Genomic DNA, 25843 nt, shown 5'->3' on the forward strand with positions numbered 1-25843 from the left:
ATTTTTTGTAAACAAAACAAACAAAAACAATTGGTAAACTACAAGTGTTTTTTTTATCTAGAAACCGAATAAATAAATAAAATAAATACAAATCTCAGTACAGGAACTCCTGGTTAAAAAAAGATTACCAGAAAAATGTATTTTGGGCTAGATTACAAGTGGAGCACTAATAGTTACTCGTGAGCGAAAAGGAGTTTATAAGGGCGTAAAGATATGAGGTCTATAAGGAAAAAAAAGCAGGCAGAGAGCTTTAACATAAACATTCATACATATACATGTCTAAAAATGATAATGTATATTTATAGATGTGTGTGTATAAATATGTATTTTATATGTGTATATATGCATTTACAGACATATATACACATATAAACACATAAATACATTTGAATACATATATAGACATTTATAGAAGTGCATTAGAACCCTTTGCATTTAAGTAGATGAAAACATGAAAAAAAAAAAAAATGATGCAATATTCATTTTAAAAATGTATGGTTTTAACTATGTATTTACTGTAAATATTTCACATTTCAATGTTCTATACCTATATATTTTCATGTATATACAACGTACATAGGTATAAATATATATTGTACAAAAGACCATCATATATATAAATATGTAGTGTGTATTTACTGCAAATGTTTTATATTCCAAATGTTCTGCACATAAAAGAATATGTTCTATGTATTTTTAAATCGATATTCCTATACAGATATATATCTAAACCTATATATTATGCACTTGTTAACTTGTTAATTATGCAATTATACTGCATTAAACCCTATAATATATAGACTACCTGCTTATCATTTAAAAGTCTTTACAAGTAAAAGTAAAGAGAAAAGCATAATCATGTTAAATGTAATTGCTTCCAGGAGCTAGTTAGTTTATTGTTACAAATATGGTGATGTTTACACAACAGAAGTAATTTAAGGCTAAACCTTTTGGTGTAAACTAATAAAAAACCCTAAGATCTTGCTTGAAAAAAAAGAAAAAGAAATATATACTATGCACAACCCTTTATTTTTAGAATCAGCATAGGACCACATCACATTCATAGAGTTCCACAAGTGATTACATTTTTAACAGTAATAAAAAATCTGTCCTGAGGTGTCAGAATGGATGTCTGTGAATATGGAAATCAAACATGCTTGTTGATCCTATTTATATATTAATTTGCTTTCATGTTTGAGCCTTCTTCATCTTACAGGGTAATATAATTAATATGTTGTGGATATAGTGTGAACATTACATTGGTTCAGGGGTCAAGTCCTATAAAAAAAAGTTTGGGAACTCACCAAGACTTCCACCCCAAACAATTAATATTGTTTTATACACACACACTGTATTTATATGTATATAATCTATACACTTTGGTTAATAAAAGCAAATTAAATCCAATGGTTGAATGATTGCCTTTGGACCTGAGACTCCTCCTCTGTCACAGAGTGTCACCCATTTAAGGTGCATTAGTCCTGTTTCTGCTGAGGGGAGCTCAATAACCCCAATCAAGCCACACAGGAAAGCAAGCATTATGTGTTCCAGACAGTGCAGTGTGATCACACAACAGGTTTGCTGACAGGCTTGCATTTAGTGTATTGTAGGAAGTGTTAGCACTACTAAATGCAACTCAAAAGATTTTAAATAGTCACAGTCATGTGATCAGGGGGCTGTCAGAAGATGCTTAGATACAAGGTAATCACAGAGGTAAAAAGTATATTCTGTGTTGGTTGTGCAAAACTAGGGAATGGGTAATAAAGGGATTATCTATCTTTTAAAACAGTAAAAATTATATTGTAGACTGTCCCTTTAATTTTAATAAGTGAACTGAAAGTTGTTATGGTAACACTTCTATTGTGCACTAATGTTACCTAGTCCCTATTTTTTGTTTTTGTAGGGAGTCAATATTATTAAAGGGACACCAAATTTAAAGTTTAAATGCACATTGGTGCATTTGAGTTTTGAGTAGAATCATTTTTGCAAAACACATCTTTTAGCAAAATTCTAAATATTATCACAGTTTTCAGTAATAGCTTTTACTGTACACAGAGACGTTTTAGGCCTGGGAGGTAGGGTAGACTTGCAGGAGGTGGCTCATGGATGTTTTGTAGGTGTTTTGTAGGTGGAACCATGACCAAAGGGGCATGCCACAGATGTGCCGTGGATGGGCAAGATGTGATGTGGGTGGATTCAAGGTGGGGTGTTGGAAGAGCTGAACTTCTCTGGAAACATTTGTACTGAAGGGAAAAAAGCACAAGGAACATCACGGCAGAGCTTCCAACCCCTGACATTCCTACAATCTAGAGGATAGTTGGGAGCTCTGTTCACCCTCATTCAAAAACTGCATACATGCCACTGTCTTCTATTTGGGCTGGAGCTCAAGAGATATACATGCCAGGGGCATAACTATAGGGGTCTCAGAGGTCTCAAATAAGACTGGGCTGTCACCTCTAGGGAAACCATATGGCACTGCACATTAGTGATCTTACTACAGTCTTTAGCCAAGGACTGAATGTTAGGAGTGAAGGAAAGATCTGAATCAAGTGTGACCCCAAGACATCGGGCATGAGGCGTAGGGGTAATGATGGAATTATCAACAGTTATAGAAAATTTGGGGGTGGAGATTTTGGAAGAAGGGGGAGAAATAAGGAGTTCAGTTTTGAAGAGATTTAGCTTAAAGGGATAGTAAACCCAACATGTTCTTGTATGATTCAGATAGAACATACAATTTTCCAATTTAATTCTATTATCAAATTTTCTTCATTCTCTTGTTATCCGTTGCTGAAGGGACAGCATTGCACTACTGACAGGAAGCTGAAAATATCTATTTGGACAATCACAAGAGACAAATGTGTGCAGGCACCAATTAGCAGCAGCTGCCACTTGTGTATGATATGTGCATATTCATTTTTAACAAGGAATACTAAGAGAACGAAGAACATTTGAAAATAGAAGTGAATTTAAAAGTGTGTTAAAATGACATGCTCTATCTAAATCATGCAAGTTTAATTTTTACTTTCCTATCCCTTTAAGGTAGTGAGAGGACATCCAAGATGAGATATGAGAAAGACAGTTAGTGACATTGGTTAGTAAGGAAGGAGGTAGGTCTGGTGCAGAGAGGTAGATTTGGGTGTCATTGGCATACAAATGATATTGAAACCTGTGGGACTTTATTAAGGAACCTAATGATGACGTGTAGATTGAAAAGAAAAGGGGACCGAGGACAGAGCCTTGAGGTACCCCAACAGAAAGTGGTAAGATGCTCCGGAGAAGGCTATACTAAAGGTACGGTTAGATAGATAGGAAGAGAACCACAAGAGAGCTGTGTTGCAGATGCCGAATAATTGGAGGGTTTGGAGCAAAAGAGGGTGGTCAACAGTGTCAAAGGCTGAAGGCAGATCAAGGAGGATGAGCAGAGAGAAGTGGCCTTTGGATTTTGTTGTAAGTAGGTCATTGGCAACCTTGACAATTGCTGTCTCTGTGGAGTGATGGGGAAGAAATCCAGATTGCAGTGGGTCAAGAAGAGAGTATAGTGTAATGAAATGGGATAGGCGTGCATATACTAGCTTTTCAAGGAGCTTTGAGGCAAGAGGGAGTAGGGAAATAGGGTGGTAGTTGGATGGGGAGGTTGGATCAAGGGAAGGTTTTTTGAGGATAGGTGTGACCAGTGCATGTTTTAGAGATGAGGGAAATATACCAGTGCTGAGGGAGAGGTTGAAAATGTGTGTGAGTATGGGGGTGAGGGTAGAAGAGAGGGAGGGGAGTAGCTGTGAGGGGATGAGGTCGAGGGGACAGGTAGTGAGGTGGGAGGACAGTATAAGGGCAGAAACTTCTTCCTCGGTAACAGGGGCAAAAGAGCTACATTTCTACAAAGAAATATTTTAACACAAACAGAATGTAAAATAAAGAAATATTAAAACATAAGAAAACAACATATATATTGTAGATGGGTTAAATGGAGAATTTGAATACAAATTAACACATTATTTGCTGTATGTTAGTAGAAAGTAAATTATTTTGTAGTTGTCGTCTGTTTAAGCTATGTGGTTGTCTGTTAAAGATTTATAGCAGGTCTTGTCTTGAGAAGTCAGCAGGGTACATTGCCAGCTTTGAGAATTAGAAATTTCACAATTACATAAAAAGGGGCTAAATTACATGAAAAGTTGCAATGCAAAGTTATTTTATTATGTCTATCTAAACATTTTATATTAAAATGTCAAGGTGTTTAATTCCTTTTAAATGGACATTAGTAAAGATTAAACTTAAAGGGACAGTAAAATCATAAGACATTCATGATTTAGACAGAGCATACAATTTTTTTTTTTTATAAATTTTTATTTATTTAACAGTAAACAGTTTTCTTATTAACACAAACAATAAATCAGAAAAGTGTCAATTTAAATAAGACAGATTAATTTGTGATCATCATTTATCCGAGACATTATTAAACAAGAAAAAAAAAACAGTTTACTGGGTTTTTCCCAACTTTTTTGACCCAATCAAAGCAAAATAACAAACAAGACAAAACAAAACAAGAAAGAGAGAGAAGGAAAAAAAAAAAAAAAAAAAAAGGGGGAAAAAAGGGGGGGGATAGACTCTCCGTTCCTCTCCTCTCCTCACCCCTCCCCTCTCACCAGATATTTAGCTGAACCATCTCTGAATTTCTAAATGGAAAAATCAAATATTCTATCTCTCTTGTTGGGAAACTTTTAATGAAAATTGACCATTTCTTAAAAAATAACCTGATATCATCCTCATTATTCAGATTGGTGTCCCTTTGTTCCAGCATACATTGTTTTTTAAGATAATTCTTTACTTCTAAGATTGAGGGGGCCTTATGTTTTTTCCAACATTTCAAAATTAGATGCCTAGCTGCTAAGATTGAGAGTATTATCAGTTTTTGCTGAGGGTGTTGTTCTTCCAACTTAATACAAAATACTACTTGTGTAAATGTGAGACCCAGGGGGGAGACCCGCAGTATATTGTTAAACCAGTGTTCAAATTTAAACCAGAATTGCCTGATTTTCGGGCAGCTCCAGAACATATGTTTTAGATCAGCTGCATATAAAGAGCATTTTGGGCATTTTTTAAATTTTGCGTTGTGTATCTTATGTCCCTTCTCTGGCGTAAAATATACTTTATGGAGTAGTTTAGTATGTGCTTCCCTCCAGTTTGCTGACAGCGTAGTCTGAGAAACCTTCCTGATAGACTTTTGAATGAAGTTTGATTCTATGTCATTTGGTACAATAAGTTTATTCCATCCCGACTCTATCTGTTCCAAGGTAAGATGTCCTTTGATGTCACTTATGGCTCTATAGCAAAAAGAAATTGACGTGTAGCCAGACTTCATTAATAGGAGCCAGTTTTCAATTTTTCCCATACCCCAGTTCCAATCTGACTTTCTAACTAGTTCAAGGATATAGTGTCTTAGTTGGAGATATGCGAAAAATTCGTTGTTAACCAGATTAAATTCATTTTTTAGTTCATCGAATGTTTTTACACATTTCCTGTCTATCTTAACGAATTGCTGGACTTTCTTTAGGCCCCTAGATGACCACCTGTCAAATATATCCAGATTCAAGCCCGGTGAAAAATCGGGATTCCCCTTTATTGGCATGTATTTTGAGACGCCACAGTTAACTTTCAGGTGGGTCCCTATCTTCCACCAGGCTCTAATGGGATTCAGGACAGTTTTAAACTTTTTAATTTCCTGTGGTAATGCTTTGGGTTCACAATGGGCCAATCCTATTGGAAGAAATGGAAAGCAGATATTTTCATCTACTAGATTATTGGTCACATAATTTCTCTGAAGGAACCAGTCAGACACTGTGCGCGCTAGAAAAACCAAGTTATATAATTTGATGTCCGGAAGGGCTAATCCCCCAAATTCTTTCCCTGCTGATAATTTTGAAATTGAGAGCCTGGATCTTTTCCCTTGCCATATGAAGTCTCTAATCGCGGAGTTAAAAGATTGAATGTCTTTTTCAAATAATAATAAAGGAATATTTTGTAATACATAGAGAAGTTTAGGGAGGAGAACCATCTTGAACAGAGCTATTCTCCCTGAGAGTGAAATTGGTAGGTTTCGCCAGGTTTTCATTTTCTCTCGAATTGTAGAAAGTATGGGGATTATATTGATTTCATACAGCTCTGAGGGGTTAGCTGGAACATTGATTCCCAGATATTTAAAGGAATCTTTCACTTCTTTAAAAGGGCAGTCTCTTACTGAATCAGTTTTCTTTCGGAGCCATAGTATTTCAGACTTAGATGGATTTATTTTGTATCCCGAGAAGGACCCAAACCTAGATATTATACGCATTAGTTTAGGTATATTTCTTTTTGTATTTGAAATGTAGAGGAGTATATCGTCTGCGTAGAGAACGATTTTTAGTTCGTGCTTAAGAATTGTGACCCCTTGAAGAGACTGTCTAATTTTTATTGCCAATGACTCTATAGCCAGATCAAAAATGAGTGGAGACAGGGGGCAACCTTGTCGCGTTCCTCTTTGAATTTCAATTTCTGGTGATAATAAGTTGTTAACTATTAATTTAGTGTTTGGATTTTTATACAGATTTTCTATAAAACTAAAAAATTTGCCTGTGATTCCAAATCTAGCAAAGGATGAAAATATATGACTAAAATGTACAGAATCAAAGGCTTTCTCAGCGTCAATTGCGACTATTGCCATGTCTGGATCGCCCCCTGTCTCTTCCTCGTTGTAAGGTTTCCGAAAGAAGTATTCTGTAATTGTTAATACTTCTCTGATTTTGGATGCTGAGTTACGAGATTTAAGAAATCCTGCTTGGTCACTATGTATAACCTGAATAAGACCAGTTTGGAGCCTACTGGCTAAAATTGAGGTTAATATTTTATATTCCGTGTTAAGAAGCGCTATCGGTCGGTAAGACTCTTTTCGTGTTGGGTCTTTCCCCCCTTTTAGCAGCAGAGTTGAGTAGGAAGCCGTGAAACTGGGTGGTATGACTTTACCACTTATATAGAAGTCATTAAATAAATTACATAGGTATGGTACTATTTCAGGGGCTAGGATTTTATAAACCTCGTTTGGTAGCCCGTCTGGGCCTGGCGCTTTATTTACCGACAGCTCAGATATTGTTTTACTTACTTCTTCCTCAGATATCGGATTGTTCAGGTTTAAAATTATTTCCTCAGGAACTGTGGGGCACGAAATTTTGCTCCAAAATTCCTGAGACTGAACCGTGTCTGAGGCTTTCACTGAGTAAAGATTTTTAAAGTAATTTGTGAAAACTTCTAAGATATCTTCTGATTTTGTAAATGATAAGGTATCCTGTTCTATTCTGTCGATAAAAGACGGTTTCTTTTCCCCTTTAACTAATCTGGCAAGTAACTTGCCGGATTTATTCCCAAACCTATATAGTTTGGACTGAAATTTGAGATCTTTTTGGGTTTCTGTAAGTAGTGTTAGAGCGTCCCTTTCGTTTTTGGCTTTAATATATCTTGACCAATTGAAAGGCGTCTTATGTAAGAGAAAGTGATTGTAAGAATTTACTACAAAATTAGTGGCTTCTTTCTCTCTCTTTTTTAATATTTTATTTAGTTTGGCAGCATAGGCAGTTATTTCTCCTCTGAGAACTGCCTTTGCGGCACCCCAAAAAATTTCTGGTCTGTCAATGTAGTCTATATTAAATTGGATGTATTCTTTAAATTTATCGTTCAGATGTTTTTTGAATTTTATATCATTGGCTAGATAAAAAGGAAACCTAAATCTCGATGAGGTTTTATTTGGACTACTTAGTTGAACCTCGAGGGAGATAGGGGAGTGATCTGAGATGATTATAGGTGTGATTTCTGCTTTTATATTTTTTGTACAGAGCCTCTCGTCTATTAGGAATATATCTATTCTAGATAGGGTTTTATGCGCCCGCGAGAGGCAAGTATAATCTCGTATATCCGGGTTCTGGGCGCGCCAAATGTCTTTGACCAATAAATTCTGGTAGAGGTTTTTAAATATTTTAGTTTCTAGTTTATCCTTTTTAGATTTTAATTGTCTGCTGTCAAATCTCATTCTATCTAGAGGAGATTGAGGAGCCATATTGAAATCTCCTCCTAAAATTAAAAAGCCTTCAGAATAAGACAATAACATGGATTGTATTAGATTCCAATATTCGTAATCTAACTTGTTAGGCGCGTATAAGTTACAAAGTGTATAGATTTGATTAGAAATTCGAATTTTCAACACTACGAATCTCCCCTCCGGGTCGCTTCTGGTCTGAAGTAACTCATACTTTAGTCTTTTACCTATCATTATTGCCACACCTCTTTTCCTCCTAATGCTAGGTGAGGAAACAACCTCTTTTATCCAGGAACCTTTCAGCTTCATTGTTTCTTCATTGTTTAAGTGAGTTTCTTGAAGAAACATAACGTCTGCTTGTAATTTTCGCATATGGGACACTATAGCTTTCCTCTTAATGGGAGTAGAAATTCCCCCAACATTCCAAGATATTATCTTGAACTTATCTAATGACATAATCAATCAATTATAAGTTTACTTATATTTGGATGAACTAGAAAGAGAGGAGGGGAGGGGAGCGAGAGAGGGGAGGAGAAGAAAAAAAAAAAAACAAACAAAAAAAAAAAAAACCGAAAACACGAAAAACATAAATTGTTATTATTGGGTCTAGAACCTCAATTTTATGATTAGAGGGGGGAACCCACCCCCCTCCAATTTCCCTGCCTCGAAGGGAACCTCTTTCTTTAGATTGAATTCTTTCTTTTGAATCCATGACCATATTTTAACATGAAAAACAAAATAACTGGGCAGAGTTCAGTACTATCTTTAAACCAATAGGCTCTTACTGAAAAAAGGATTATCCTACAGATTCTAGTCCTGCATATAGGCATTCAGCCTCTTTAGGGTTATCAAAAAAATGGATACTATCACCAACAACTACTTTAAGTTTAGATGGGTATATTAGAGTTGCCCTATACCCCTTTTGGATAAATTTTGTGCAGATGGGTGTTAATTCTCTCCTCTTTGAGGAGGTTTCTGCCGAGTAATCCTGGAATACCAGGATTTTATTCCCATCAATACTGATCGGTTGTTTTTTCCTGTACTGTTGCATCAATTTCACTTTATCGAGATAATTTAGGAAACGGGCAATGACTGGCCTGGGTCTTCTAGGGGAATTATTATCTAGCTGAGGGGAACCCATTCTATGTGCCCTTTCGATTATTATCTGCGTGTCTGATATTTCCAAAAGTTGACCTAGTGTTTCTGTTATAAATAAAGCTAAGTTCTCATATTTTTTCGTTTCAGGTATGCCAATTATCCTTACGTTGTTTCTTCGAGACCGATTTTCAAGGTCTTCTAACCTCAGCTGCATTTTTTGTAGTTTAATTCCTGACTCATCTAACTTGAGACCTTGGGAGACTGTGAGGTCTTCCAAGTCCGACACCCTTTGCTCCGCCTCTTGTAGTCTATAACGGCTAGATTTAGAGTTCGGCGGTAGCCGTCAAAACCAGCGTTAGAGGCTCCTAACGCTGGTTTTGGCCGCCCGCTGGTATTTGGAGTCAGTGATTAAAGGGTCTAACGCTCACTTTACAGCCGCGACTTTTCCATACCGCAGATCCCCCTACGCCATTTGCGTAGCCTATCTTTTCAATGGGATCTTCCTAACGCCGGTATTTAGAGTCGTTTCTGCAGTGAGCGTTAGAGCTCTAACGACAAGATTCCAGCCGCCTGAAAATAGCAGGAGTTAAGAGCTTTCTGGCTAACGCCGGTTTATAAAGCTCTTAACTACTGTACCCTAAAGTACACTAACACCCATAAACTACCTATGTACCCCTAAACCGAGGTCCCCCCACATCGCCGCCACTCGATTAAAAATTTTAACCCCTAATCTGCCGACCGCCACCTACGTTATACTTATGTACCCCTAATCTGCTGCCCCTAACACCGCCGACCCCTGTATTATATCTATTAACCCCTAACTTGCCCCCCACAACGTCGCCGCAAGCTACTTAAAATAATTAACCCCTAATCTTCCGACCGCAAATCGCCGCCACCTACGTTATCCCTATGTACCCCTAATCTGCTACCCCTAACATCGCCGACCCCTATGTTATATTTATTAACCCCTAATCTGCCCCCCACAACGTCGCCGACACCTACCTACACTTATTAACCCCTAATCTGCCGAGCGGACCTGAGCGCTACTATAATAAAGTTATTAACCCCTAATCCGCCTCACTAACCCTATCATAAATAGTATTAACCCCTAATCTGCCCTCCCTAACATCGCCGACACCTACCTTCAATTATTAACCCCTAATCTGCCGACCGGAGCTCACCGCTATTCTAATAAATGTATTAACCCCTAAAGCTAAGTCTAACCCTAACACTAACACCCCCCTAAGTTAAATATAATTTTTATCTAACGAAATAAATTAACTCTTATTAAATAAATAATTCCTATTTAAAGCTAAATACTTACCTGTAAAATAAATCCTAATATAGCTACAATATAATTTATAATTATATTATAGCTATTTTAGGATTAATATTTATTTTACAGGCAACTTTGTAATTATTTTAACCAGGTACAATAGCTATTAAATAGTTAAGAACTATTTAATAGTTACCTAGTTAAAATAATAACAAATTTACCTGTAAAATAAATCCTAACCTAAGATATAATTAAACCTAACACTACCCTATCAATAAAATAATTAAATAAACTACCTACAATTACCTACAATTAACCTAACACTACACTATCAATAAATTAATTAAACACAATTGCTACAAATAAATACAATTAAATAAACTAGCTAAAGTACAAAAAATAAAAAAGAACTAAGTTACAGAAAATAATAAAATATTTACAAAGATAAGAAAAATATTACAACAATTTTAAACTAATTACACCTACTCTAAGCCCCCTAATAAAATAACAAAGCCCCCCAAAATAAAAAATTCCCTACCCTATTCTAAAATACAAATATTACAAGCTCTTTTACCTTACCAGCCCTGAACAGGGCCCTTTGCGGGGCATGCCCCAAGAATTTCAGCTCTTTTGCCTGTAAAAAAAAACATACAATACCCCCCCCCAACATTACAACCCACCACCCACATACCCCTAATCTAACCCAAACCCCCCTTAAATAAACCTAACACTACCCCCCTGATGATCTTCCTACCTTGTCTTCACCATGCCAGGTTCACCGATCCGTCCTGGCTCCAAGATCTTCATCCAACCCAAGCGGGGGCTAGACATCCACTGAAGAAGTCCAGAAGAGGCTCCAAAGTCTTCCTCCTATCCGGCAAGAAGAGGACATCCGGACCGGCAAACATCTTCTCCAAGCGGCATCTTCTATCTTCTTCCATCCGATGACGACCGGCTCCATCTTGAAGACCTCCAGCGCGGATCCATCCTCTTCTTCCGACGACTAGACGACGAATGACGGTTCCTTTAAGGGACGTCATCCAAGATGGCGTCCCTCGAATTCCGATTGGCTGATAGGATTCTATCAGCCAATCGGAATTAAGGTAGGAATTTTCTGATTGGCTGATGGAATCAGCCAATCAGAATATAGTTCAATCCGATTGGCTGATCCAATCAGCCAATCAGATTGAGCTCGCATTCTATTGGCTGTTCCGATCAGCCAATAGAATGCGAGCTCAATCTGATTGGCTGATTGGATCAGCCAATCGGATTGAACTTGATTCTGATTGGCTGATTCCATCAGCCAATCAGAAAATTCCTACCTTAATTCCGATTGGCTGATAGAATCCTATCAGCCAATCGGAATTCGAGGGACGCCATCTTGGATGACGTCCCTTAAAGGAACCGTCATTCGTCGTCTAGTCGTCGGAAGAAGAGGATGGATCCGCGCTGGAGGTCTTCAAGATGGAGCCGGTCGTCATCGGATGGAAGAAGATAGAAGATGCCGCTTGGAGAAGATGTTTGCCGGTCCGGATGTCCTCTTCTTGCCGGATAGGAGGAAGACTTTGGAGCCTCTTCTGGACTTCTTCAGTGGATGTCTAGCCCCCGCTTGGGTTGGATGAAGATCTTGGAGCCAGGACGGATCGGTGAACCTGGCATGGTGAAGACAAGGTAGGAAGATCATCAGGGGGGTAGTGTTAGGTTTATTTAAGGGGGGTTTGGGTTAGATTAGGGGTATGTGGGTGGTGGGTTGTAATGTTGGGGGGGGTATTGTATGTTTTTTTTTACAGGCAAAAGAGCTGAAATTCTTGGGGCATGCCCCGCAAAGGGCCCTGTTCAGGGCTGGTAAGGTAAAAGAGCTTGTAATATTTGTATTTTAGAATAGGGTAGGGAATTTTTTATTTTGGGGGGCTTTGTTATTTTATTAGGGGGCTTAGAGTAGGTGTAATTAGTTTAAAATTGTTGTAATATTTTTCTTATCTTTGTAAATATTTTATTATTTTCTGTAACTTAGTTCTTTTTTATTTTTTGTACTTTAGCTAGTTTATTTAATTGTATTTATTTGTAGCAATTGTGTTTAATTAATTTATTGATAGTGTAGTGTTAGGTTAATTGTAGGTAATTGTAGGTAGTTTATTTAATTATTTTATTGATAGGGTAGTGTTAGGTTTAATTATATCTTAGGTTAGGATTTATTTTACAGGTAAATTTGTAATTATTTTAACTAGGTAACTATTAAATAGTTCTTAACTATTTAATAGCTATTGTACCTGGTTAAAATAATTACAAAGTTGCCTGTAAAATAAATATTAATCCTAAAATAGCTATAATATAATTATAAATTATATTGTAGCTATATTAGGATTTATTTTACAGGTAAGTATTTAGCTTTAAATAGGAATTATTTATTTAATAAGAGTTAATTTATTTCGTTAGATAAAAATTATATTTAACTTAGGGGGGTGTTAGTGTTAGGGTTAGACTTAGCTTTAGGGGTTAATACATTTATTAGAATAGCGGTGAGCTCCGGTCGGCAGATTAGGGGTTAATAATTGAAGGTAGGTGTCGGCGATGTTAGGGAGGGCAGATTAGGGGTTAATACTATTTATGATAGGGTTAGTGAGGCGGATTAGGGGTTAATAACTTTATTATAGTAGCGCTCAGGTCCGCTCGGCAGATTAGGGGTTAATAAGTGTAGGCAGGTGTCGGCGACGTTGTGGGGGGCAGATTAGGGGTTAATAAATATAACATAGGGGTCGGCGATGTTAGGGCAGCAGATTAGGGGTACATAGGGATAACGTAGGTGGCGGCGGTTTACGGAGCGGCAGATTAGGGGTTAAAAGTGTAATGCAGGGGTCAGCGATAGCGGGGGCGGCAGATTAGGAGTTAATAAGTGTAAGGTTAGGGGTGTTTAGACTCGGGGTACATGTTAGGGTGTTAGGTGCAGACGTAGGAAGTGTTTCCCCATAGGAAACAATGGGGCTGCGTTAGGAGCTGAACGCTGCTTTTTTGCAGGTGTTAGGTTTTTTTTCAGCTCAAACAGCCCCATTGTTTCCTATGGGAGAATCGTGCACGAGCACGTTTTTGATGCCGGCCGCGTCCGTAAGCAACTCTGGTATCGAGAGTTGCATTTGCGGTAAAAATGCTCTACGCTCCTTTTTTGGAGCCTAACGCAGCATTTGTTTGAACTCTCGATACCAGAGTTAAATTTATGGTGCGGCCAGAAAAAAACCCGCGGAGCGTTAACAGCCCTTTTACCGCCAAACTCCAAATCTAGCCGTAAGAAAACTGCTTAAATTCTTGAGATAATAAATCGATGTCATGCTTTATTTCAGATCTTAGGGCGTCGAACTTGGGAGACAAGGCTTCTGTTATACTAGTAACTAGGTTTTGCAAATTTAAGGCCTCGGTACCAGGATTCAAATTACTTGTGGAATATAATTCTGCTGTTGTCTCTGTGAGTCCTTTTGATTTCTTGTCTCTGTTTCTGGCTGCCATATTTGGAGGTGTAGTTTTTGAAGATGTGTTAAGAAACTTATCCATGTGCCGAGTGAAAAAGTGAATACAAAACTTTACTATTGTGGGGAACACCCCTGGATTGTGTAAAAAAAAAACAAAAAAAGTGTGCAAGTGATCCGTGGGGGAGAAAGAAGAGAGAGGGAGAAAAAGAAAAAGAAAAAAGAGGGGGGAAGAGAGAGAAAAAAAAAAAAAAAAAAAGAAATAAAAGGGGAGAAGAGGGAGTGGGGAGTGAGGGAGAGGGATCCAAATTGTGTGACTCTTTATAAATGGTGTAGGAGGGATAAAACCCTAAAGTGCATTAATGGGAGAAGCTTCCAGGTTGTATTTGAGTGATTCTGGCAGTCAGAAAAAACAGGAGACAAAGATCTTATCTTATTTATAAGTTTGCTACTGTATATACTTTCAAACTAAATTTAAGTAGACAAATTTTGAGTAGTGCTGTTAATTTCACAGTGTATATCCAATAAATGTTAGAGACTAGGATTCAAGTTTCTAAAATATTAAGAGCCACTTAAACTATATGCACAGTTAAATGCTCGCAATGATCTGGGTTATTCAGTTTTAACACCTTATTCCTAGGATACAATAACCCTATCAATCTTCTAACTCGAGTATAGGCAATTCTCGAGAGCTAGTTAATGCGCTTTGTTATATACGTGATGATTGATCTATTTCAAATATTTAACTATGTAAATCAATTTGTTTGTGAAACATTTCGAAATTTGACACAAATAACCCATCAGTTTAGAGGCCAATTTGTACATTGAGAGCTAAACATATAAGGAACTGCATATATACATCTTTTGTTTGCAGAACAAAAATATCATGTGTGGTACACAAATTTCAAAAAACAGAAAGACATAGGAGTCGACCTAATTCAATAATATGTGGGGCTTGTCTGCAGTTAACGAGTGGCTTATCCAGATTTGAGTGGAGAAAAGAAGAAAGATTACAGAGGAGCAGTTTATTATCCTATTTCTTTTGTGATCCTTATAAGTTCCTTTGACAAAAATAAACCTTTTTAATTTTGGCATGTGTTTTTGCAAGACAAGGTATTATGGCTACTTGAGATGATTGTGTCGCTCTTAGAAGATTGTTAGTTTGTGCTCCTCTGAGCCTTCATTAATTTTAGCGTGTGTTTTTTACTGAACAGGAAAAATTTGTCTGTTTGTAGTAATTATGCCACTCTTGAAAGATTGTTACTTTGTACCTCTGTTAGGTTAAACCTTGACAACCTTGTGTTGTGACGTGAGCAGTCTCAAACACTATTCTTCCCCTTCTGTTCCTTTCTGCCTTTTATCCTTTAGCCTGTTGTGGGTTAACTTTGTATAGATGGCTGTATAGACAGTTTCCACTGTAAAAAAAAAAAATTCCTTAGGCGCTTCCATATATATTTCTGTCTAGTCTGTGCCACTTTTATTCTGAGCCCCCCTTTTCAACTTCCCTGTAAATTTGGTGAAATTGTCCCATCAAAGGATAAAAAAATATGCAAATGTTTATTGCGGCATTGATTAAAGTACTCACCCTCCGGTGTCCCGGTCTGCGGTCTGAGAAGTATTTTCTGAGCTTCGACTCTTTCTTTTACCCTGCCAGGAGGGGAGAGTCACTCTTGCAGACTATTGGCGAAACAAGCAAACTTCCTTAACCCACCGCCTCCCACGCAGCAACGGTGGGGGAGAGGGGGTCCGGTCAGTGCTTCTGGGTCCTATGGCAGCGTTTGGCTTGGTGGAGCGTGGCTTACCGACTTTGCGGGGGGGCTCCCAGCAAGGTTGCCGGTGCCCTGGATTTCCTGAGGCGCCAACACTGCCGACTCCCAAGAGATTCCTCCTCCCACGCAGCACCGGTGGGGGAGGAGGAACTATCGTCAGTGCCTTTTCCTGGTTCCCGGATAATTCAGGGTAGATGTCCTGCGGGCTTCTCAGACCGGAGAGGTAGATCCTCAGTTTCGACACCGGGAGGGATGAAAAAACAGCCAGGTAGACCAGGGAAGTTGGGACAAAAAAAAAGGGGGGTATGAACACTAAAAAAGTAATGCTGCAGGCTTTAAGAAAGTCATTAGAGGTATAACAGCTTGGGTTTTTTTTTCCCTTCTGCTTATATGGTAACTTATAAAGGCTCTCTTCTGAAATTAAACCCACTCCATTTGCAACATTAAAGCTTGGATTCAATTGTGTTCCCTTCAAAGCAGGGATTTCTCTCTTCAGTGGGATGGAGTTTCCACTGTGAGTTCCAGCAGCGATGAATTTTGCTGTCCTAATAGCAGTCTCCACTTGTGAGGGTTTGGCGCGTGGAAAACACCGCCAGGTGCTTGGGGCAGGAGAATGCTTGCTCAGCTACCTGTGCTAAGCTCCTCCTCCGGAACTCAAGCTAGAGCATCCAGAGCATACAATTTTAAACAACTTTCCAATTTACTTCTAGTATTTAATTTACTTCCTTCTCTTATTATCTTTTGCTGAAAGGTTTATCTAGGTAAGCTCAGGAGCAGCAAAGAACCTAGGTTCTAGCTGCTGATTAGTGGCTGCTTATATATACCGATTGTCATTGGCTCACCCATGTTTTCAGTTAGAAACCAGTAGTGCATTGATGCTCCTTCAACAAATGATACCAAGACAATAAAGCAAATTTGATAATAGAAATAAACTGAAAAGCTGTTTAAAATTTTATGTTTTACCTAAATCATGAAAGAACATTTTTGGGTTTCATGTCCCTTTAAATGAAATGGTCAGAGCTTAAGGTTTTAAACAACTTTCCAATTTACTTCTATCATTAATTGTGCTTATTTCTCTCTGTATTCTTTGTTAAAGAGTAACCCTAGGTGTGATCAGGAGCAAGCGCAATGTGCCTAGAGGGATATGGCTGCACCGCACTAACGAGGCCCACAGTAGGCCAAAACGTACGTCTGGGGTTTTGCTGTTTCTCTCGTTCAGAGAGGGATTGCCTGGTATTTGGGGGGTGGACTGTACTGTTGAGTCAGGATCAAACTGATATGCTTCAGGAAAGTTCTTCTCTGTGAAAAGCACATGTTGAGCAAAAAGAGGCTGCTTCTTTGGTGGTAACTAGCCATAGAACAAGCTAATATGCTATTGTTCATTCCCAGGTTGAGCGCTTCTCTCTTTTTATTTATAGGAGCAAGTGCATGTCTATTGCCATCTGCAGCTGTGTTTGGAACAAGGTTTATAGCAATGTTATACATACAAAAACTGCTAATGACATGTGCATGCTCCAGAGTTTACCTAGAATTACTCTTTTTAACAAAGATTGCCAAGAGAACTAAGCAAAATTGCTAAAGAAGTCAATTGGAAAGCTGTTTAAATTTGCATTATCTACCGAAATCACAAACATTTCATTTTGACTTTACTGTCCCTTTAACATGGGCTTGTTAAAAGGAAAAGAATATTCTGCATGCCAGTGTTTCCATTTCCTCTCAATAATGGCGATTGAGGGATCTTTCAACCCCACCATACTTTCACCACTGACTGTATTCCCTCCACTTATCCAGCTTGAGCACTTAAATAATTAACCTCATTGTGAATCACAATCCCCCACTACATTTAATCCTTATCTAAATTAACCACCTTAACTGACAATATTATTAGTAGTTCATAAGGGTCGATTTATTATAGACTTGGCAAGCCTTTCAACCCACTACAGCTGCAGGTTCTCACAAGAGAACCTGCACACCTCCAGGGGAATTCAGCCCGCCAGAGGCGAGCTGCGACAGACAGGGGCAAGTATATCTGAGCCCCTGTCCACCTCAGCTTGATAAATCGCCCTCTTATTCTTCACATCACTGGCCATCTAAGTGGCACAACCTTGAGTGCTTCTCCCTCCCACTCTAACCCCTCTTGCTATTCAAGTAAATGAGAATTTAAAGGGGCAGTGTACTCAAGCAGAGTTCATTGTTTTCAAAGCAGCTATCTATATGAGCACCCCTTCAAATAGGCTAGATTTTATCTCTCTCACATCTGAAGTGTGTGGTTAGTTGTTTCTGCTGCTGCCTCTTATTTACTTTTTTTCTGTAGCTAATACTGCTGTATTCAGATTTCAGTAAAGGTGGCAGGTTTAATAGGAAAAAAACAGCTAGTTCAAATGACAAAATAAAGGTAAATAAGACATTTGTAAAAAAAAAAAAAAACTTACTACACCCCAGAAGGTAAAATTGATAATTGGAAAACATTAAAAGGGAGTCAATTTTACAGTATAATGTCCCTTTAATAAGAATACATTTGGAACAGAAAAGCATGCAGGATGCTGTAAACACAAGTAAGGGGAATAGGGGAATGGAAGTGCTATAATATGCAAAAATTAACATTTTAGAGAGTATAAAAGCTTATTTTGGTCTATAATGGCAAATAAAAATGTAAATTATTATGGAATAAAATAATGGTTTATTAATAAATGAGGATGTAATTGTCATCCTGCAGCAAAAGTATATGTTTGGATTAACCCAGCACTTTCCATCATCAAAGTATGTTGTAATGTGGTTGAATTAGTTAAACTGTGCTCCAAATGAACATGTTAAATAAGATATCACTTTTTATGTTTTCAAATGATTTTGAAAATTCTTTTAACGGCATATCCTCTGATCCTTTGCCTCTGTCAGTTGGAGTAGTGTAAGGCTATGTCTTGTGTACCTTGCTTTTTTCTCTCTATACATCCTCCATTGGAAAACTTATATCCTCCTTTGGCTTCCAGTACCACTTATTTGCTTATGATACTCAAATCTATCTTTCCTCTCCTGATATCTCTCCCTATTTACTCAACCAGATTACCAACTATTTCTCAACCATTTCCTCTTGGATGTCCTCGCACCACCAACTCAATCCGTCTAAAACTAAGCTGCTTCTTATTCCCCTCTCTTCAATACCTTCTTTTACTGTTGGAGACTTTTCTCCACACCTTACCTCAGTTCCACTGTTTTGGGGTCACACTTGACTCTGAACTCACATTCACACAACATACATAAGAGCTCAACAAATCCTGCCGTGCACACCTATGCAACATCTCCAGAATTCGAACTTTCATTACTCAAGAAACTACAAAAATAATAATTAATTCTCTCATTTTGTCACGCATTGACTACTGCAGTCTACTTCTATATGGCCTTTCCAAACATCCCCTCTCCCCACTCTAATCTATTATGAATGCTTTAGCTAGACTCACCCACGTAAGTCGCTTATATACATCAAGTGCTCCTCTCTGCCAGTCTCTACACTGGCTACCTATACACTCTAGAATACAATTCAAAGTATTAAATCTAACCTATAAAGTACTCAACAGCCTCACTCCTTACTATATTTCCTCTCTCATTTCTAAATACTCCCCGACACATCCCGTTTGATTATCCTCTAACCTACATCTCTCCACTCCTATTATCTCTATGTCTCTCTCCCGCCTCCAAGACTTCTCATGTGCTGCTCCTGCTCTCTAGAACTCTCTAACCTGCTCCATCAGACTATCTGCAACCTTCTATAGCTTTAGACGGTCTTTGAAAACCCACTTATTCAGCAAGGCTTACCATCTCCCCTCTGTTCATCCAATCCAAAATAAATCTTGAACTGCCTTGACTTTCGGCTACAACTACAATCCGTGTGACAATCTACCCCAAACCTTATGCACCCTCAACCTGTAGACTGTAAGCTCGTTGGAGCAGGGCCTCCTCCTCCTTTACTAGATATGTTTAGTCTGTTATGTTTTTTTATGTATTATATCTTATTAAAAACCCTTGTCACTGTATACCCATATCTCTGTACCCAGAGCTACAGAATTTTGCTTCACTATTCAAATAAATGAAAATAATAATAATAATAATAATACTGGAAATTGCACACCTCATCCTTATTGGGAATTGCATATCTCATTCTTGGGGGCCGATTTACCAATGTCTGATGGACATGATACGCTGTAGCATACGCTGTCGGCATTTAACATTGCACAGTTCTGGTGAACTGCTTGTGCAATGCCGCCCCCTGCAGATTCACGGCCGCTAGCAGGGGGTGTCAATCAACCCGATCATATAGGATTGGGTGGTTTGATGTCCGCAGCCTCAGAGGCAGCGGACCAGTTAAGGCTCTCGCGGAGTTAAGGCCCCCTAGAGTCAGATTTCTTATTGGATCATTTCAGATCTATTGGTTGAGAACAACACACATCTTCCTCCAGCAAGAAACAAAAGCAGTTTCATTCAAAACAGGAACATTTTTTTAAATAAAAAAATGTAGTTCATTAAAAGAAACTTTTAGAAAAATAAATAAATTTAGAATCAGTTATTTTAGCAAAATGCTATTAAAAATAGTCTGTGAAAATAAATAATATTTCTTGGTTATTTACATTATGTAGCTATATCAAACTTCTTAGAGTATTTCTAGCGTAGCAACATGCCTGCATGATTTAAATCTAATCACAGCAATTGACCTGTGTTCTTTATGTTTCAAGGGTTACTTCTTGCTTCAAGATTCAATTATGCAAGATGTGGCTGAAAGCACCTCCAGCAGTTTATTCCAAGCTGCAGTACTGTAGCAAGATTGATAGTCCCCAATTCTTCATACATAAACTGATATTTGCTGTGCCGTGATACCCCATAACATACCTTCCAATGCCAGAAGACATATTATAGCCTATTTATATGATTAGTGAATGTGAATGTGGAAATGTGAACATAGTCCTTGTGGATTATTTTGTACAAATTATTCCCAGCATAGCTGTATTACCAGTATATTTCATCCCACTAAGCTTTTCTTCCACTATCTTCAGAGAAAATCAATACATGAATCTAACGTGCAAACAAGCAGAAACTTTCATTATTCAATGAACTGTACTATAAGACTTTTACAGAAAGGAAAAAAAAAACATTACAGCAAAAGGCAAATGCTCATAGCACAAATGCATCCCTTGTGGCCTTAAGAAGAAATATATTTTTTATATATTAATGGATTTAGTTAAATATTAATTGCATTTGATGAAAACAGTGATTCAAAATGATTTATTAGAAACCTTTGCAGCCTTGACTGTCCTTTTTAATCTATCTGTTATTATGATGTGTTAGAGCAAATTAATACATAACAAAATAAATTAAGGAGGAAGAGAACTGCACATTTTCCCCATTTATACTTTGTATTCCACTTGCTCCTCTGTTGCCTCTTCACTATCTACTAAAGCGGACGACAGAAATACTCACCAGCTGGGATATATGCATTCTCTTTACTGCTGTGCTCTTGACATTCCTTCAAACGATTCTTCAGAGCAACTATTTCTCGGCGGATTGCAAGGACATTGTTCTTATCTAGACTTTCTAGCTGATCTATCATCAGAGTCATATTCCTAATCTGCAGAGAAAATAAAAAGACCTTCATGAGGGAGAAAATTACTTTCCAAATTTATTCTTGAATGAATAAAATCTTTTGGTAAAAGAGAGAAATAGAAAACTGCTAAATAATAAGTAACAGCTGAAAATGCTGAGATAACCCATTTGACTGGTGCTTTTCAGATTGACTTTTAGGAAAGGGATTAAACAGGCAATTTGCACTTCAGTATGATGTTACAACAAAAGATTAGGGGGTTGCTAAACGCGGACTTCTGACTGACATCACTTTTTAAACTTGAAAACTGTTGCATTGGAACTGCAGTTCTAATCTGAGCTCTACTCAGGGCAAGTGATGTAAAAAAAAAAATTTTTTTTTATTGCCCATGGATTTATCTGTGGCTTTTTAAGAGTTATTAAATTAATTCATATTTTATCTCACATTTTTAACCTATAAATGATCAGTATTAGTGATTATTGAGAATTTGGATTATAGTACATAGATTTATTTTTCTCTGAGTTTTTAAGAGTTATTAAACAAATTGCCATTTTTATCTCACATTTTCAACCTATAAATTACCAGTATTGATGATTATTGGGAATTCGGATTTAAGTTAGAGGGACACTACCCAAATTTTTTCTTTTGTGATTCAGATAGAGCATTCAATTTTAAGCAACTTTCTAATTTACTCCTATTATCAATTTATCTTCGTTATCTTGCTACCTTTATTTGAAAAAGAAGGCATCTAAGCTATTTTTTGGTACAGACCTGGACAGCACTTGTTTATTGATGGATGAATTTATCCACCAATCAGCAAGAACAACCCAGGTTGTTCACCAAAAATGGTCCGACATCTAAAATTACATTCTTGCATTTCAAATAAAGATACCAAGAGAATGAAGAAAATTTGATAATAGGAGTAAATTAGAAAGTTGCTTAAAATTGCATGCTCTATCTGAATCACAAAATAAAAATTTGGGTTCAGTGTCTCTTTAATTTTTTTTTTTTCAAGGGTCTCCATGACAAACCAAATGATAAGAGCTTGTTGCTAATTTGTAATTATTCTGAACCTAGTAGCGACACTGACATCCCAATAGGATTAGATAAATTCCACTTCCACTCCAGAATCCATGAAGCCAAGAGCTTTTTTATTTTATCATTTTGCCCTTTGAATAAGAAGGTTGTCAGCAGAAATGTGTTGGGAATTTTTATATTAAGCTGTTTCAAAGTTTTGAACTGTTATTAAAAACATAATTTATGCTTACTTGATAAATTCATTTCTTTCATGGTGCTGAGAATCTACAATCCATTACTCTTGGGAATTACTCTTCATTACCACTAGGAGGAGACAAAGATTCCAAAACCCCAAGAGCTCTATAAAACCCCTCACACCTCACAGGTACCCCAGTCTACTATATAGCCAAGAAAAATGAGGTAAGAAAAAGGATTGAGCCAAAAAAGAGCAGGGAATAAAGATGTGCTGAAGAAAAAATGAACCATAAAAAACATATAACTCTCACGACCATGAAATAAATTAAAGGGACATTGCACACTAGATTTTCATTTGCATAAATGTTTTGTAGACCCATTTATATAGCACATCTGGGTGTGTTTTTGTAAAAATATATAGTTTAGCCTACTTTTTAATAACATTGTGCTGATTTTCAGACTCCTAACCAAGCACCAAAGTTTTCGATGTATACTGATGCCTACAGATTCGAGCTGCTACTGTTTGTATATTCAGTCTTTTCATATACAGGGAATGTGGGGGGTGTCTGCTGTTCCTGTTTCCCCAGCCCCTTTCAGTTGGTTTCCCAGCCTAATCTCAACAATGCTAACCTGGGAACTTCTAAGAAAGTTTTTAAAAGCTTTTATACTGGATTTTTAGATCAGAATCTGTACATATTCTTCTTTAGTAGTGTCTATTACATGCAATTATATGAAAATTGGTGTATACTGTCCCATTAATTTACCAGGTAAGCATAAATTATGTTTTCTTTCACACAGGTGGTGAGAGTCCATGATCCATTACTCCTAGGAAATAATACCCAAGCTGTGGAGTCCACAAATAATAACAGAAAGGGAGGGATTAAGAAACATCTATTTTTCACTGAGAAACTAAATCCACAACTCCACTGAAACCTTAAAAGGGCATACATCTATCTTTCTTTCTTTTTTTAATGCACTTAAACAAATGAATCAATCAGGCAAAAATAAATGAAGCTGAGACAACTGCCTGAAGGAGTTTCTTACCAAAGGCTACCTCAGAAGAAGCAAAAATATCAAAATGGTAGAATTTAGTAAAAGTATTAAAAGAAGACCAAGTACAAGCCTTGCAAATTTGGTTAACTGAAGTCTCATTCTTGAAAGCCCATAAAGTGGTAGCTGACCTAGTAGAAGGAGCAGTAATCCACTGTGGTGGAGGCTGATCTGCCTGCACGTAAGTCTTGTGAATCAAGAGTTTCAGCCAAGAAGCCAAAGAAACTGCAGAAACTTTCTGTACTTTTCTAGTACCAGAAAAGTGAACAAACAAACTAAATGTCTAAGGTCCTTAGTAACATCAATATAATATTTCAATGCTCTAACAACATCCGAATTATGCAAAGATCTCTATGAAGCATTCCTAGGATTAGGACACAAATACGGAACAACAATCTCTCTGCTGATATTGTTTGAAGAAATAAATGTAGGCAAAAAGTCAAATTTACCGCTAGATTTGGAGTTTTGTCAGTAACGACCCGAAAAACTAAGGCCGGCTTTTTTTCTGGCCGCACCATAAAAATAACTCTGGTATTGAGAGTCCACATAAAGGCTGCGTTAGGCTCCAAAAAAGGAGCGTAGAGCATTTTTAACGCAGCTTCAACTCTCGATACCAGAGTTGCTTACGGACGCGGCCAGCCTCAAAAACGTGCTCGTGCACGATTCCCCCATAGGAAACAATGGGGCTGTTTGAGCTGGAAAAAAACCAAACACCTGCAAAAAAGCCGCGTTCAGCTCCTAACGCAGCCCCATTGTTTGCTATGCGGTAACCCTTCCTACGTCTGCACTTAACACTCTAACATGTACCCCGAGTCTAAACACCCCAAGCCTTACACTTATTAACCCCTAATCTGCCGCCCCCGCTATCGTTGACCCCTGCATATTATTATTAACCCCTAATCTGCCGCTCCGTAAACCGCCGCTACTTACATTATCTCTATGTACCCCTAATCTGCTGCCCTAACATCGCCGACCCCTATATTATATTTATTAACCCCTAATCTGCCCCCCACAATGTCGCCTCCACCTGCCTACATTTATTAACCCCTAATCTGCCTCACAAAACCTATCATAAATAGTATTAACCCCTAATCTGCCCTCCCTAACATCGCCGACACCTAACTTCAAACATTAACCCCTAATCTGCCGACTGGAGCTCACCGCTATTCTAATAAATGTATTAACCCCTAAAGCTAAGTCTAACCCTAACACTAACACCCCCCTAAATTAAATATAATTTACATCTAACGAAATTAATTAACTCTTATTAAATAAATTATTCCTATTTAAAGCTAAATACTTACCTGTAAAATAAATCCTAATATAGCTACAATATAAATTATAATTATATTATAGCTATTTTAGGATTTATATTTATTTTACAGGTAACTTTGTATTTATTTTAACCAGGTACAATAGCTATAAAATAGTTAAGAACTATTTAATAGCTAAAATAGTTCAAATAATTACAAATTTACCTGTAAAATAAATCCTAACCTAAGTTACAATTAAACCTAACACTAGACTATCAATAAATTAATTAAATAAACTACCTACAATTACCTACAATTAACCTAACACTACACTATCAATAAATTAATTAAATACAATTGCTACAAATAAATACAATTAAATAAACTAGCTAAAGTACAAAAAATAAAAAAGAACTAAGTTACAAAAAATAAAAAAATATTTACAAACATAATAAAAATATTACAACAATTTTAAACTAATTACACCTACTCTAAGCCCCCTAATAAAATAACAAAGCCCCCCAAAATAAAAAAAATGCCCTACCCTATTCTAAATTACTAAAGTTCAAAGCTCTTTAACCTTACCAGCCCTGAACAGGGCCCTTTGCGGGGCATGCCCCAAGAAATACAGCTCTTTTGCCTGTAAAAAAAACATACAATACCCAAGCCCCCCAACATTACAACCCACCACCCACATACCCCTAATCTAACCCAAACCCCCCTTAAATAAACCTAACACTAAGCCCCTGAAGATCATCCTACCTTGTCTTCACCTCACCGGGTATCACACCGATCCGTCCAGAAGAGCTCCTCCGATGTCCTGATCCAAGCCCAAGCGGGGGGCTGAAGAGGTCCATGAACCGGCTGAAGTCTTCATCCAAGCGGGGCAGAAGAGGTCTTCCATCCGATTGAAGTCTTCATCCAAGCGGCATCCATCCGCAGCGAAGCGGCAGCATCCTGAAGACCTCCACCGCGGAACATCCATCCTGGCCGACGACTGAATGACGAATGACGGTTCCTTTAAATGACGTCATCCAAGATGGCGTCCCTCGAATTCCGATTGGCTGATAGGATTCTATCAGCC

At 37.6% G+C, this 25843-nt stretch overlaps 1 protein-coding gene across 1 annotated transcript in view; it reads right to left on the bottom strand.

Moving 5' to 3' along the window:
• The window catches only part of OLFM4 (olfactomedin 4), a 129347-nt gene that overhangs the window by 24059 nt on the left and 79445 nt on the right, over positions 1 to 25843 (bottom strand). Inside the window, exon 6 of the mRNA XM_053705492.1 lies at positions 21124 to 21271. Coding sequence (XP_053561467.1) covers positions 21124 to 21271 — 148 coding nt within the window. The remainder of the gene's footprint in view (positions 1 to 21123; positions 21272 to 25843) is intronic.

This window comes from Bombina bombina, chromosome 3, assembly GCF_027579735.1.
Source record: "Bombina bombina isolate aBomBom1 chromosome 3, aBomBom1.pri, whole genome shotgun sequence".
NCBI classification, from domain to species: Eukaryota; Metazoa; Chordata; class Amphibia; order Anura; family Bombinatoridae; genus Bombina; species Bombina bombina.